Genomic DNA, 14,790 nt, shown 5'->3' with positions numbered 1-14,790 from the left:
CTATGATGGAAAAGTGGACTGTCAATCTTCTGTGGTCTTCAAACAGAGGTTGGATGGGAATCTTCTGGGAGGGCTTTCATTGTGTATCCCTGCTTGGCGAGTGGTTGGGTTACATGGTCTTTGGATTATCCTCCATATTTAATCAACAGACTGCTTTGGGTTACCCTCCATATTTTAGGGAACATGCTGATTTGGAAGGTGGTGGACTTCCCTCCTTTGGAGGTCTTCAAATGGAAGTGTAGTGGGCATCTTTAAGGAGTTATTGTAGTGTACACCTGCCTAACAGTAAGAGGTTAGCCTAGATGGCCCTTGGGATCTCCTTCTGACTTAAGTCGGTTATGAACTTCAACATAGGATGGATGGGCATCTTTTGCGAATGCTTTAATGGTGTTGAATTAGATTACCTTTGGGTTACCCTCCGTATTTAATGCAACATACTGCTTCAAAAAGTGGACTCTTCTTCTTTGGGGGTCTTCAAGCAGAAATTGGGTTGGCTTCTTTTAGATGGACCTTGTATAGTGTATTGAAGAGATGAAAGCGGGATGACAACAACAGTTTGCTTAAATGCCTCTAGAAGTCCCATTCATCATGAAGGTTCTAGGATTCAGTCTTAGCTGTTATCATGAAGAAGGCTCATTGTATCTTAGGATGGGAAACAATGAAATACTGAAAGCGTTTTGTATCAAATGACCCTCAGCTATGGGTATCATATGGAGCCTGTGAAACCTCTTATTGCATTTTGTATGGAAACCCAAGTCCGTTCTTGGGTAGAAGGAGGGGCCTTTCTCTAAAGGCGGTGACTTCAGGAGCCACAAGATCCCCTTGAACTCTCCTCCCTTATGATTGGACTACCCAGCCCCCTCCAGTCCCTGACAATGGCAGTCACAAAGGCCCCCCCATGCATCACAATGCCCCCTTCATACCCGTAAGCCTTGGCCAGCCCTGGCTTCATTGTAGAGAGAGAGGAGTGGGGAGGTGTGGGAGTGAGCGAGTAATGAGAAGGAGTTGCAGTTATTATTATTATTATATTATTATTATTATTTAGTAGTTGCAGTTAGTTTTTCTTATTATTATCACTTAGTAGTTGCAGTTAGTTTTTCTTATTATTATCACTTAGTAGTTGCAGTTAGTTATTAATATCATTGTTATTTAGAGAGGATTTGCAGTTCGTTTTTTTATTATTATTAGTGAAGATTTGGGATTTGTTTTCATCATCATCATTTGTTAGTATAGAGCAGTTGGATTTAGTCAGTGAAGACAGGCTGGAATTAATGAAGGGAGGAATGAGGAGACACATCAAAAAGGAAAAAAAAAGGCTGGATCTGAGCTGAGGACCGGTTGAAGTTGCCCTCGATCCTGAAACTTATGGGCAAAGACCTGGCTATGCACACAAAGCTGAGCAGGAAGCCTACATTGGAAGAACTGCTCCAAATACTAAGGAAGGGAAAATGATGTCCTCTGTGGGAGGCTGGGGCCCCCAAAAGCTGAAGAGGCCCGAACAATTGAGGGACAATATTCAAGCCTGCCATGTAGAACAGCAAGCACAGACCAGCTGGTTGGGGGGCAGGAGTGTCTGCTTGGGACCAGCACATTGAATGCTCCCTTCCATGATTTTGCAAGAGAAAACTTCATCCTTATTTGTAAAAAATGTTTATTATACAGTAAACAGTGGTGATGGATCCGAGTCCCCTCCTGCAAGAGTGTTGTCACAGCACTTCCAGTTGCTGCTCTCTCCCCAAAATCATTGAGAAGATTTGGGGGACAGGAAAGGCAAACTGCCTTATTTGAATGCAGACTTTCTCATAATACAACATGGTAGTTTGTTGAGAGGAAACAATTGCTGGTGCTGTGGATGTGAAGCAATGGAAACAAAACTCTCTAAGTGCCTGCATTTGGTTAAAATGCCCCAGGGTATTTTTGGAAAAGGCCCTCATTCCTTCAGCAGGGAGAGAGGGATACAGACTTTGCGTACTCTGGAAACTATTTCCAAAGTGTACAAACTCCTTATCATTCCTTCCTGTGGCTCCAGTGAAGGAAATGTTGGCAGGAATTCTTCATCATGCTCATAGAGCAGTTTTTTTAAAAAAGAAAATTAATACAAAGAAAGGGGAGGGGGACAAGGAAGAAAAGGGCAGGGGAAATACATAGGCTAGGAACATGTGCTGGGTGTCTACATTAGTACAAACTGACCATAGTTCCAAAATATATTTGCTAGGTCTGTATGAAAAGGAATGTTTTGTGCATTCATAGAGCATTCCTCATTCCTGTATACCTCTGTAAGGTTTCTCTTCTAAGAGCTGGCATTCATGTTCCTGGCTAAATAATAGTTTAAAGGAGTGCAGGCCGCAATTTTGCCTGTAGCAAGCTCCGTTTATATTACAGAATTATAGTACTATTATTCCACTCAACTGTTAGGAGTTCGCCCTATAGAATCCTTGGATTTGCATTTCAGAGAAGGGCATTCAGAATTCTGTTGGAGTAGGCATGGACAAACTTTGGCCCTCCAGGTGTTCTGAACTCCAACTCCCACAATTCCTAACAGTCTCAGGCCTGAGGCTGTTAGGAATTGTGGGAGTTAGAGTCCAAAACACCTGGAGGGCCAAAGTTACCCATGCCTGTGTTAGAGTGATCCCATACCCCACTAAACTACAAGCCCTAGGATGCATCAATGGCAATTGAAGTGGAATAATAACACTATAATTTGGTAGTGTGAATGGGTCCTATATGTTGCCCTCCAGGTCCCTTCATTGTCATACTACAGAGTTACAGCTCTATGATTCCACTTTTAACTGCTATGGCTGCATGCTGGTGTATCCTGGGATTTGCAAAATGCACCAGTCATAATTCCATAGGATTCAGTCGTGACACTAAATGTGAAATCATAGCACTATAATTGCGTAGAGCACAACCCCCCCCCCCCCCCCCCAAAATATATATGCAGCATGGGTATCCATGGATTCACTTATCCACGTCTGAAAAAATATGTTCTCTCTGGATATAATTCTATGATATAATTCTGGCCAGAAGTAGATCATTCCAATAGTTTGCTATTATTGGTGGTTTTGCATCCCCATGGTGAGTTTTGGAATATGTCTCCCTCAGATATAGGAGGATGTACTATAGCATGAAAGGAGTCCACAGTGGCACATTCTCTTTTCTTCTGGTTGACGTTAGAACTACAGCTGGGAAACTACCAACCAAATGCTGGCAGTAAGCAGCTGGCTTGCATAGGTAAGTATGGAGGGGGGCAGAGAAGAAGTTGCAGAAAAAGGTACTGAATACCTCCTAAAACTTGCCAAAAGTTACTCATGTTGGCTGAACGCCTAAGTGCAGAATGCCAAGGCAGCTTTGGTTTGATATGGTAAATACAAAAAGGAGGGAGGGATGTTGGGGAGGGAAGCAGCTCAGTTGGACGAAAGCCCTACATTAAGGCATAAGCCTGAAATGGAACTCTCCTTGTGTTGGCAAACTTCTACTGGGGACAAAGGACTTTATCAAATTTTCCCATTGCTCCCCTACCTCTTCTGTTTTCTCCCCACACAACCAAATGATTTAAGATAAAATCAAGCTCAATGTGCCTCTCTTTCCCTGCCTTTTGGCCACCGCCCTGCAGAAGAGATGTGTTCATCTCATTCAGTTTAAGTGCTTTTCTGATCTGCCTCAGAGGCCAGCTAGTTTTTTCCTTCATGTGGCAGTTCTGGGTTCCTCCCCCGCTCACCGGAAGGAGACATCCAAGGAATTGCCAACATGCCCCTCTTTTCTAAGAAACCCTCCCTTTCCCTCCCCCTTCTCCCACTCTATACAAGTAATAAATATTTAGCCGGCCATTGCAGCAGCACAGCTCAGGCACGACTGCGAGAGGCAGGGACGCAGCGGGGAGGTTGGCCGGTGGGCACCGTGCCGACGGGGCACAAACAGCGGTAGGAGCCATCCATGTTGAGGCAGCGGCCCCCGGGGCAGGGCCCTTCCATCTCACTGCATTCGTCAACATCTGCAGGAAAAGGAGGGGAGAAGAGTAAAAAACATCAGGACCCATTTTTAATTATTATTTTTAGATAATTTTTATTAGTGTATATAGAGTTATAGAACAATAGATATAAGAAAAGCGAGGAGAGAAAGAAGGACATGAAAGGGGGAGGAAGGGAGGAGAGAAAAAAAGGAATAATAATAAAAATTTGAAGATAAAAAAAACCAACACCTGCCCCCCCAAAAAAATATTGTGTCGACTTCCTTCTAGTCCTTTGCGGCCTGTTTTTTTTTTCTAGTTCTCTAAGTTGCCCCCTCCCATGGGGGTATTGTTTGTTGCTGTTCCTCTTCCAATAATCATTTATTTCTTCTTCTTTAAGGTACTTCTCTACCTGTTCCCAATCTGTTTGTTTTATAGGGTTGCCCGAGCTCTTTTTAATTAAAAAAGTCAGTTTGTCCATGTTCTTAATGTCCATCGGTTTTATTGTCCATTCATAGAATCATAGAATCATAGAATAGTAGAGTTGGAAGAGACCTCATGGGCCATCCAGTCCAACCCCCTGCCAAGAAGCAGGAAATCGCATTCAAAGCACCCCCGACAGATGGCCATCCAGCCTCTGCTTAAAAGCCTCCAAGGAAGGAGCCTCCACCACAGCCCGGGGGAGAGAGTTCCACTGTCGAACAGCCCTCACAGTGAGGAAGTTCTTCCTGATGTTCAGGTGGAATCTCCTTTCCTGTAGTTTGAAGCCATTGTTCCGTGTCCTAGTCTGCAGGGCAGCAGAAAACAAGCTTGCTCCCTCCTCCCTATTACTTCCCTTCACGTATTTGTACATGGCTATCATGTCTCCTCTCAGCCTTCTCTTCTGCAGGCTAAACATGCCAAGCTCTTTAAGCTGCTCCTCATAGGGCTTGTTCTCCAGACCCTTAATCATTTTAGTCGCCCTCCTCTGGACGCTTTCCAGCTTGTCAACATCTCCCTTCAACTGTGGTGCCCAGAAATGGACACAGTATTCCAGGTGTGGCCTGACCAAGGCAGAATAGAGGGGGAGCATAACTTCCCTGGATCTAGACGCTATTCCCCTATTGATGCAGGCCAGAATCTCGTTGGCTTTTTTAGCTGCTGCATCACATTGTTGGCTCATGTTTAACTTGTTGTCCACAAGGACTCCAAGGTCTTTTTCGGACACACTGCTGTCAAGCCAGGCGTCCCCCATTCTGTATCTTTGATTTCCATTTTTTCTGCCGAAATGAAGTATCTTGCATTTGTCCCTGTTGAACTTCATTTTGTTAGTTTCGTCTGTTAGTTTTGCTAGTCTGTCAAGATCGTTTTGAATTCTGCTCCTGTCTTCTGGAGTGTTAGCTATCCCTCCCAGTTTGGTGTCGTCTGCAAACTTGATGATCGTGCCTTCTAACCCTTCGTCTAAGTCATTAATAAAGATGTTGCACAGAACTGGGCCCAGGACGGAGCCCTGCGGCACTCCACTTGTCACTTCTTTCCATGATGAAGACGACGCATTGGTGAGCACCCTTTGGGTTCGTTCGCTTAGCCAATTGCAGATCCACCTAACCGTAATTTTGTCTAGCCCACATTTTACTAGTTTATTTGCCAGAAGGTCGTGTGGGACTTTGTCAAAGGCCTTACTGAAATCCAGGTAGGCTACATCCACAGCATTCCCTGTATCGACCCAACTCGTAACTCTATCGAAAAAAGAGATCAGATTAGTCTGGCATGACTTGTTTATGGTAAATCCGTGTTGACTATTAACAATGACCGCATTTGTTTCTAAGTGTTCGCAGACCACTTCCTTGATGATCTTTTCCAGAATCTTGCCTGGTATCGATGTGAGGCTGACCGGACGGTAATTGTTTGGGTCGTTCTTTTTTCCCTTCTTCAAGATAGGGACCACATTTGCCCTCCTCCAATCTGCTGGGACTTCTCCCGTTCTCCAAGAACTCTCGAAGATAATTGCTAGTGGTTCTGAAATTGATCAAGGTCTGGCGTTTCTTCCAGTTTCCAATACTTTGCATAGGTGATCCTGGCTGCCGTAATCATATATATAAATAAAATATCCTCATTTTGCGACAGGTTGAAATCCTTGTCTGTTAAACCTAGTAGATAATATTCTGGTTTTTTTTTTTGGGAACCTCCTTTGAAAAATATTCCACATATGGAAAAAACTTCCATCTTGGTCATGACATTTCAAGCAATTCTTAGTTACGTTTTTATACATTCTAGATAATTTTGTGGGTGTCAGGTACCACCTATGGAACATCTTTAGCCAATTTTCCTTGAGGTTGGTCGAATATGTGTATTTTAACTTTTTATTCCAAATTAACTCCCATTCACTTAAATTTATTGGTCTTCGTATGTTTTTGGCCCATTTAATCATACATGCTTTTATACTTTCCTTCTCCGTTGCCCAGTCCAGCAGTTTATTGTAAATTTTTGTTATCAGTTTCTTTTACGTTTGGAGTATTTTATCTCAAAATTCTTCACTCACATTGAATCCTAACTTCTTATTTTGGGTATAGTGCTCTCTAATTTGTAAATAATGGAGCCATGAAATATTGCTAAAAATTTGTTTTAGTTCTTGATGTGTTTTCAGATTTGATGTATTTTTAATTAGAGTGTCCTTGTAGGATGGCCATTAAAAAAAAACACCATGACCCAAGGGTGGTAGAGCATTCTGGGGTTAATACCATTCTGGGGTTAATAGACTACTGCAATGCACTCTACATGGGGTTGCCCTTTAAGACTGTTCAGAAGCTCCAAATAGTCCAACAGGCGGCAGCCAGGTTGCTCACCAGAGCGTAGTACAGGGACCATACAACCCCCTTGTTACACCAGCTCCAGTGCTGCCAGTTTGCTTCCAAGCATAATTCAAAGTGCTGGCTTTAGCCTATAAAGCCCTAAACAGCTTTGGCCCAACCTATCTGTTTGAACGTATCTCTCACTATGAACCAGCTAGAGCATTAAGATCTGCCAGGGAGGCCTATCTTTCAGTCCCACCCCCTTTGCAAGCATGACTGGTGGGGACAAGAGACAAGGCCTTCTCAGTGGTGGCCCCTCGGCTATGGAACTCCTTCCTCAATGATATCAGATATGCCCCCTTTCTCCTGGTCTTCAGGAAAAAAAAGTAAGTCCTGGCTCTCGAACCAGGCATTTGGGGAATAGAGCAATAGTGCAATATGAAACAGACACTTTATGCAGCGGCATAAAGGATGACCACGGGTTTAGGTTTACGTTTTTAACAGTTTTATTGTATTTATATATTTATTTGTATATTGTTTTAATATTTTTATACAATGTGTTGTTATGTGGCACTGAAGTGGCCAAATTGTAAGCTGCTCTGAGTCCCCTTCGGGGTGAGAAGAGGGGGTGTAAGTACAGTAAATACTAAATAAATAAATAAATAATATTTGAGTCAGGCAAAGAAAGATCAGCCCAACTTTAGTGTGGTTTCACCTGAAATGAGGCAAGTAAACGCCACAGACATTTGATCTGAGATTCTCTTGAATCTTACATGGTTCAATCTGAGACAGTATTTCTGGATAAGGTACAGTAGAGTCTCACTTATCCAAGCTAAATGGGCCGGCAGAAGCTTGGATAAGCGAATATCTTGGATAATAAGGAGGGATTAAACATCAAATTAGGTTATGATTTTACAAATTAAGCACCAAAACATCATGTTATACCACAAATTTGACAGAAAAAGTAGTTCAATATGCAGTAATGCTATGTAGTAATTACTGTATTTACGAATTTTGCACCAAAATATCATGATATATTGAAAACATTGACTACAAAAATGGCTTGGATAATCCAGAATGTTGGATAAGTGAGGCTTGGATAAGTGAGACTCTACAGTACTATTTATTTATTTATTTATTTATTTATTATTCAAACTTATATGCCGCCACTCCCCTAGGGCTTGGGGCAGCTTACAAGAACAGGCTAAAATTTAACAATTTAAAAACAACTTTAAATCATCTTTAAAAACATCTTTAAAACACTCCCCCAGGGCTCGGAGTGGCTTACAAAAACAAGCTAAAATCTAAGCAATTTAAAAATAGCAATAACGGAGATCAAAAGCCTGCCGAAACAGGTGTGTCTTACATGCCCTGCGGAAGACTGATAAGTCCCACAGGGCACGAACTTCAGGCGGCAGAGTGTTCCAGAGTGATGGCGCCACTGCTGTAAAAGCTCTATGTCTAGTTGCTGTTAGACGCAAGGTCTTAAAACTGGGGACTTCCAACAGATCTTGGTCCTCCGAATGGAGGGATCTCTCAGGTTGGTGGGTGAGGCGGTCCCTCAGGTACATTGGCCCTAGACCATGTAAGGCCTTAAAGGTGAGTACCATCACTTTGAAAGTGGTAGTCAGTGCAGCTGCAGTAAGATTGATGTTATATGACATCTCATCGGGACTCCCGCAAGAAATCGAGCAGCTGCATTTTGTACCAACTTGAGCTTCCAGATCACCGACAAAGGAAGGCCAATGTATAGGACGTTACAGTAATCCAGTCTTGAGATGACCGTGACCTGGATCACTGTAGCTAGGTCGTCCCTTGATAGATATGGGGCCAGCCATCTAGCCTGCCGCAGGTGAAAGAAGGCAGTTCTACTGATGGCGGAGACCTGGGCTTCCATCGTCAGCAGAGGGTCCAAAAGGACTCCCAGGCTCTTTACCAATGATGACAGGCATAGCGCCTCGCCATCCAGGGTAGGCAACTGGATATCCCCACTGTCCGGTCGACCCAGCCATAAGATCTCCGTCTTTGCTGGATTCACCCTCAACCTGCTGGCACGCAGCCATCCAGTAACAGCCTCGAGTCATTGATGAAAGTTATTGGGTACAGAGTCCGGTCGGCCTTCCATCTTCAACATAAGCTGAGTGTCATCAGTGTACTGGTGGTAGCACTCGAGCCCGAAACCTCGAACAGCGGAGCAAGTGGTCGCATATAGATGTTAAACAACAGAGGGGAGAGAATGGCCCCTTGAGGCACCCCACAAAGTGGAGGGGACCTTTCAGAGAACAGGCCTCCCCTCTCCACTCGCTGTCCACGGTTGAGAAGAAAGGAGGCCAGCCAATTTAAAGCTGTCCCCCTGACTCCAACAACGGCAAGGCGGTGGGTCAAAAGATTATAATCAACTGTGTCAAATGCTGCAGTGAGGTCCAATAACAAGAGCAGCACCAACCCCCCTGATCAAGCTGGCACTGAAGATGATCCGTGATGGAGACCAGCACAGTCTCTGTCCCATGCCCCGCATGAAAGCCGGACTGGAAGGGATCTAATCCGGCTGTGTCGTCTAGGAACTGCTGCAACTGCTCTGCTACTGCCCTCTCAATCACCTTGCCCAGGAACGAGAGGTTCGAAACTGGGCGATAGCTGGAGGGAACCGAATGATCTAAATCTGGTTTCTTCAGCAGGGGAGAGACCACCGCCTCTTTTAAACCCTCTGGAAAGACTCCTTGCTCAAGGGAGCTGTTTATTATCTTCAACAGAAGGTCACGTAATCCCTCCAAGCGGGATTTAACCAACCAAGAGGGACACGGATCGAGGGAGCAAGTGGTCGGTCTAGCTGCAGCTATGAGCCTATCGAAAGCCTCTGCGTCCAGTAGGATGAACTGGTCGAGGGTGGGCCCAGCAAGTGGCCACAGAGTCTGAAGTTCTCTCACTGTATCAATTGTGGCGGGGAGGTACCGGCGTAGTAGTGAGATCTTGTCAGCAAAATGGCTTTGAAAAGCCTCGGCTGAAGGGGCCTGATCATCACTTTTTGGGTTGGTAGGAACCGTTGTTAAAGATCGAATTATTTTGAACAATTTTGCCGGGCGTGAGCTGGCAGATGCTATCAAAGAGGCATAATATAATCGCTTTGCTTTGATGATAGCATGCTCATAGGCCTCCATAAATGCCCTATAAGCTGATCTCGATGCTTTGTCACAAAGTTCTCGCCACACGCCCTCTAGCCGTCTTTTCCCCCACTTCATCGATCGAAGTTCCTCGATGAACCAAGGAGACTGATTTCAGCGGGGTTGGAGAGGGAGTCTAGGGGAGATCTTGTCAAGTGCATTGGATAGCCTGATGTTCCATGTGTCCACCTGCACACTGATCGAGTCGCTGACAGGCTCCATATCCTTCAGAGCATTCCTACTAGGTTCCATAAGTCTTCTTGGGCGAGCCCAAATTGGCTCGGCGCCCTTGCCAGGTGGGTAGGCATGCTCCAGCCTGACTCTCAGGGCATAGTGATCCGACCATGGAACCTCTGTAACAGAGGCTTGGGTCACTTGAATTCCTGCGCTGAAGATCAAGTCTAGCGTGTGTCCTGCCTGATGCGTGGGCCCAGTACTACAGAGCAATAGTCCCATTGTCTCCATGGTAGACACTAGGTCAGTAGCCGCTGCTGAGCAAGAGTCTGTATCAGCATGGACATTGAAGTCCCCCAGGACACTAAGTCTGGGGAACCTCAAGGACCACTCCACCACAGTCTCAAGCAGCTGGGATAGGCTGTCTGCGGGTGCACTAGGCACATGGTACACCAGCAGAAAGGCTATGCTCTCAGGGGAATCCCACATCAGACCAACACTTTCAGTGCCAGAGATGTCCAGAACAGGAACTGCCCTAAGAGAAAAGCTTTCTCAGGAGAGCATAGCCACCCCCCCACCCCCCACCTCCCAGTCTGCACCTGGTGGGTGATGATTACATAGCCTGGAGATGTTATTTCCTGGAGTAGGATCTCATCCTCCTCTTGGATCCAAGTTTCTGTGATACACACTAGGTCAGCTCCCTGGTCAGTAAGAAAATCTCTGATAGTAGCAGTTTTATTCCTTATGGACCTAGCATTCACCAACACCAGGGTAGGAGGGGAGGAAGCTGGTCGCCTGTCACAGGTGCACTTGGAGATAGGCCGCATGTCAGAGCGGGGCCAAGTCTCCCGTCGACTCAGCCTCCCTCTAGTATTTGGCCTGTGCCTACCATCATACCTCCCCCTCCCAGAAATCGTAGGAATTCCCATACACAGACCTACTTCTCTTGGGGGCTCTACAGCAGAAACTAAGTGCCCAATGTTCGACTGGCCCCCTGAAAAGGAGATGGGGCATGGCCAATTAACAAGTGGTCATAAATGGGGCCCTCAGAGTAATGAGGGGCAGGTGTAAAGGCCAGAGCACCCGGCCAGCATTGTGGGTGGGGGGGTGATCTAGGGGACGTCAAGTCTAGGTTCCCTTCAGAGTGTTGGGATAAGTTCTTAACTCCAGCACACTGGGAGGTCACTCTCTCTTTTATACCCACAGTTCTGATATGCTACTGCTGGCCATTCACTACCACCTGGGCTTAGCATAGAACTACCTTATGGGTGAGAAGAGCAGGGTAGAAATATAGTTAATAAGTAAATACATCTCCCTAGCCAGCAAAATGATGGCATCAGCACTGAGATCTGCTAGGGGTTCTCCAGGGGTCTCTGTGCTGCAGTGACCACTCTGCATCTGGTTATGGGCAGGCAGCCAGATGCTGGTTTAGTCCTACCTGTTTGCTGTGGTTCTCACCTGTGCAGATCATACGAGTCGGGTCCAAGCGGTAGCCCTCGTAACAATCACAGGTGAAGCCATCTGCTACGCGAACACAGTGGCCATTTTCGCAACCACTCAGGATCCCACACTCCTCAGACTGGAGACCTCCAAAGCTTTCAAAGGGACCTGGTGGAGACAGGTGAGGAACTGATGAACAGGAGGAAGCAGCTTCTGCCCCTAACCCAGCTGGTCACACCAAGATCAGTCTCACCACTAGTCCCTCCAATTTACCCAATCCACACACTCTTGGCTTATGCTTCCCCTTCTTGGCTTCCACCAGGACTGGACACCTTCTCTCTAATATTACTTGGAATTATCTCTAGCACAGAGTTGGGCAACCTCCAGGTTTCGGGAGACCATTTTCTTCACCAAGACTCCTCATCACACCCGATTATTACGATTCTTATGGTTTAAAAATACTCCACTTTGACTCATCACACCACAGAAGGCTGGCTCCTCCCGATCCATTCAAAACATCCCCTACATCAATCTATGGCCTTTGAAAAAAGTATCATTGCTGATGGGATGCATACAGATTTTCCTATCACACACAGAAACAGTGTTTCAGCAATGGAGGAATCTGTTTGATTATAATTCTTTCTGCAGATAATCTGTTTCTGTGACTCTTGCAGATGGATTCCAACAGAATACTGACGGGATGGGGCAAACGTGATGAGATTCGTTCAAAAGCATTCTCAAACAGTCTCAGAAAATGGAGTATTTCCCAATGCGATAAGGTCCTTAGAATTACATGATCCAAACACTAATGCACTGTTTACTTCATTTAGAATCTCATCCAGACTCACCATAGTCTTCACTGGCCCGGCCTGGCCGTTCAGGATAGGAACCTCCACCGCTACGCGGTGGGTAGTGCCATTCTGCCTCGGGGGGGCTGCGGGGCCGGTATCCCCCTCGAGTGTGTTCTGGTGGCTCCTCTCGACGTGGACTGCCATAAGGAAGGTCCTCAAAGTCTGTGGCCTCGTAGGGTGAGGCGCCATAGAGAGAGTCCCGAGGGAAAGGGTCATAATCAGGAAGTCGGGGAGCAGGGCGAGGTGGGGGGGCGAAGATCTCAGGGCCGTAGGGCAAGAAGCCGCCACCGCCATACTCAAAGGGAAGCCCCAGGCCTCCTGGAGGCACAGGCCCATAGCTGGAGGGCTGGGGGATATTGCACAGGGCTTCAAAGTCATCTGAGGATGGAAAAAACAGAATGTGTATCAAGTCAAAGGGTAATCGGCGGATGTAACAGATGATACACAACATAGAAACTTTCCAGCCGTCCCACAGAATGGATTCAGAATCCCCATGTAGCCAATGGTAGTACTAGCCTCCAAATAAATTCTACCCAGACTATCTCATTGCCGTCAATCAAATTCAGGCCAGCACTGCTGGATATCTGGGGGCACCTGGGTTGGGATGCATCCCTCTTAGCCTGAGACCAATAAAAGGTGGGCTGCCAAAAATGATATATTGCAGAAGCACACAAAGCAAATAAAAATGCACAGCTGGGCACAACTTCATTCTCCATAGCTATAAGACAGGTCCAAGCACGTTAGCACTGGAGAAAAATCTGCTCATCAGTCAGTTCTCAGTCTTCATATGTTTTTCCCAGACTTACACTGCAAAGCTAATGCAAAAGAAGTATTTAAAGTCACAAATACAAATTAATTCTTTCAAATTTGCTCATGATGCTAGCAAGCTCTCCCAAACCTATCTGCCTTTTGGCAGTGACTGAGTTCACTTACTAAAAGCACACAATTGTCACCTGAGTTCAGTATTCTGAAAGGAACTTAGATATGGGCACTTTCTCCACCTTCTCCACTTTTGCAGCCCAAATCCCAAATGGTACTAATTGCTACCAAACAGGTCTCCTCTCCATACCTGAGTCACGAGCAGGACACAGCGCACAATCCATGCTCCAGGCTTCCCCATATAGGCAGCAGCACTCTGTGTAGGTGACCTGGCGGTCCAGGTGGGGTCGGCTGCACACCAGGTCAGGCCCCACTTCCTGCCAGCACACAGCCAGGTTGTCATCTGGGAAGAAGCAGAAAGCAGCAGGATGAGAAAAAAACAAGAAGGAACCCAAGAGAAAACCACTCAGTGTGATCTTTCCCTCCTCCATCCTAGTCAGAGAGGCTGGATTTCTCTTAGGGATGTATTTCTATTTGAGTATTCCAGGGACTAGTATTGTTTTTTTTTCTTCCACAGCACCCTAAGTTCTCTCCACAACTCTCCACAATTGTAAAGTCCATAAATTTATCTCATAGGATCATTGTGTAATTCAGTGAGTGGACAGAAAAAATTGTTATATTTTGCTGCATGCCCATGTTGTTGTGTGCTGTCAAGCTATTTCTGTATTCTGGAGACTTTGTCACAAGCTTTTCCTGGGCAAGATTTGCCTTTGCCTTCTCCGAGACTTGCCTAAGATCATCCAGTGGGTTTCCATGGCCAATCAGGGAACCAAATGTTTGTCTACAGAGTCATAGTTGCTGTTGTGTGTCTTCAAGTTGCTTCTGATTTATGACAACCCTAAGGTCAGCCGATCACAGGGTTTTCTGAGGCTGAGTGAGTGACTTGCCTAAGATCACACAGGGAGGTTTCCATACCTGAGTAGGACATTGAACCCATATCTCCAGAGTTATAATCCAAATTGCTATGCCAGGCTGACTCTTCATCCAGATGCAAAATGATGACACTGGCATTGAGATTTTCCAAGATCCTTCAGAGACCTTAGCACCACTATAAACATTGCAGAATGGAATAAGAGGAGGAAGAGGAAAGGGCAGGTATGGGTTTCTGGTCACTCACCCAAGTTTTGGCTCTCGTTGGTGACACAACGGTGCTGGGAGGCATCAAGAATGAGTGGAGCAGCACAGGAGCAGTAGTAGGACCCAATGGTGTTGATGCAACGCCCTCCTATGCAAGGCTCGGTCTCCTCATCCAGGCATTCATCATTATCTGGGAATAACAAGGAGATTGTCAGGCTCTGGGGACAAAAAAAGGGCCTGTCCTTTTTTATCAGGATTCCAAGCAAAAGGGAGCTAGGTGGGATCAGCAAAACTAACAGAAGGGGATGTTTACAAAGTCAGGGTCTAATACCCCCATGCTAATACTCCCTTTCTCATTCTGGATCAGCTTGGTTAGCTGAGCTCCTGTCACCAAGCAGCTGGCTTGAAGAGTCCTTGTTAGCATCTTGGTCAAACATTAACAGCTGTCCAGTGACACGGTAATTTGCATTACTGACCCTGCCAGATATTTC

General features: G+C 45.8%; 1 protein-coding gene across 4 annotated transcripts in view; it reads right to left on the bottom strand.

The window, feature by feature from the left end:
• Nucleotides 1–1,634: 1,634 nt before the first annotated feature.
• The window catches only part of ltbp4 (latent transforming growth factor beta binding protein 4), a 64,931-nt gene continuing 51,775 nt past the window's right edge, over nt 1,635–14,790 (bottom strand). For all 4 annotated transcript variants that reach the window (XM_062962229.1, XM_062962227.1, XM_062962228.1 and 1 more), the window contains 5 exons: nt 14,340–14,489; nt 13,413–13,565; nt 12,341–12,721; nt 11,511–11,660; nt 1,635–3,991 (listed from right to left, as the gene is read on the bottom strand). In XM_062962229.1, coding sequence (XP_062818299.1) covers nt 3,843–3,991; nt 11,511–11,660; nt 12,341–12,721; nt 13,413–13,565; nt 14,340–14,489 — 983 coding nt within the window. In that variant the 3' untranslated portion in view covers nt 1,635–3,842. The remainder of the gene's footprint in view (nt 3,992–11,510; nt 11,661–12,340; nt 12,722–13,412; nt 13,566–14,339; nt 14,490–14,790) is intronic.

This window comes from Anolis carolinensis, unplaced genomic scaffold (genome assembly GCF_035594765.1).
Source record: "Anolis carolinensis isolate JA03-04 unplaced genomic scaffold, rAnoCar3.1.pri scaffold_10, whole genome shotgun sequence".
NCBI lineage: Eukaryota > Metazoa > Chordata > Lepidosauria > Squamata > Dactyloidae > Anolis > Anolis carolinensis.
Note: the sequence above shows the minus strand (reverse complement) of the source record. Positions and strands in the feature narration are given on the sequence as shown.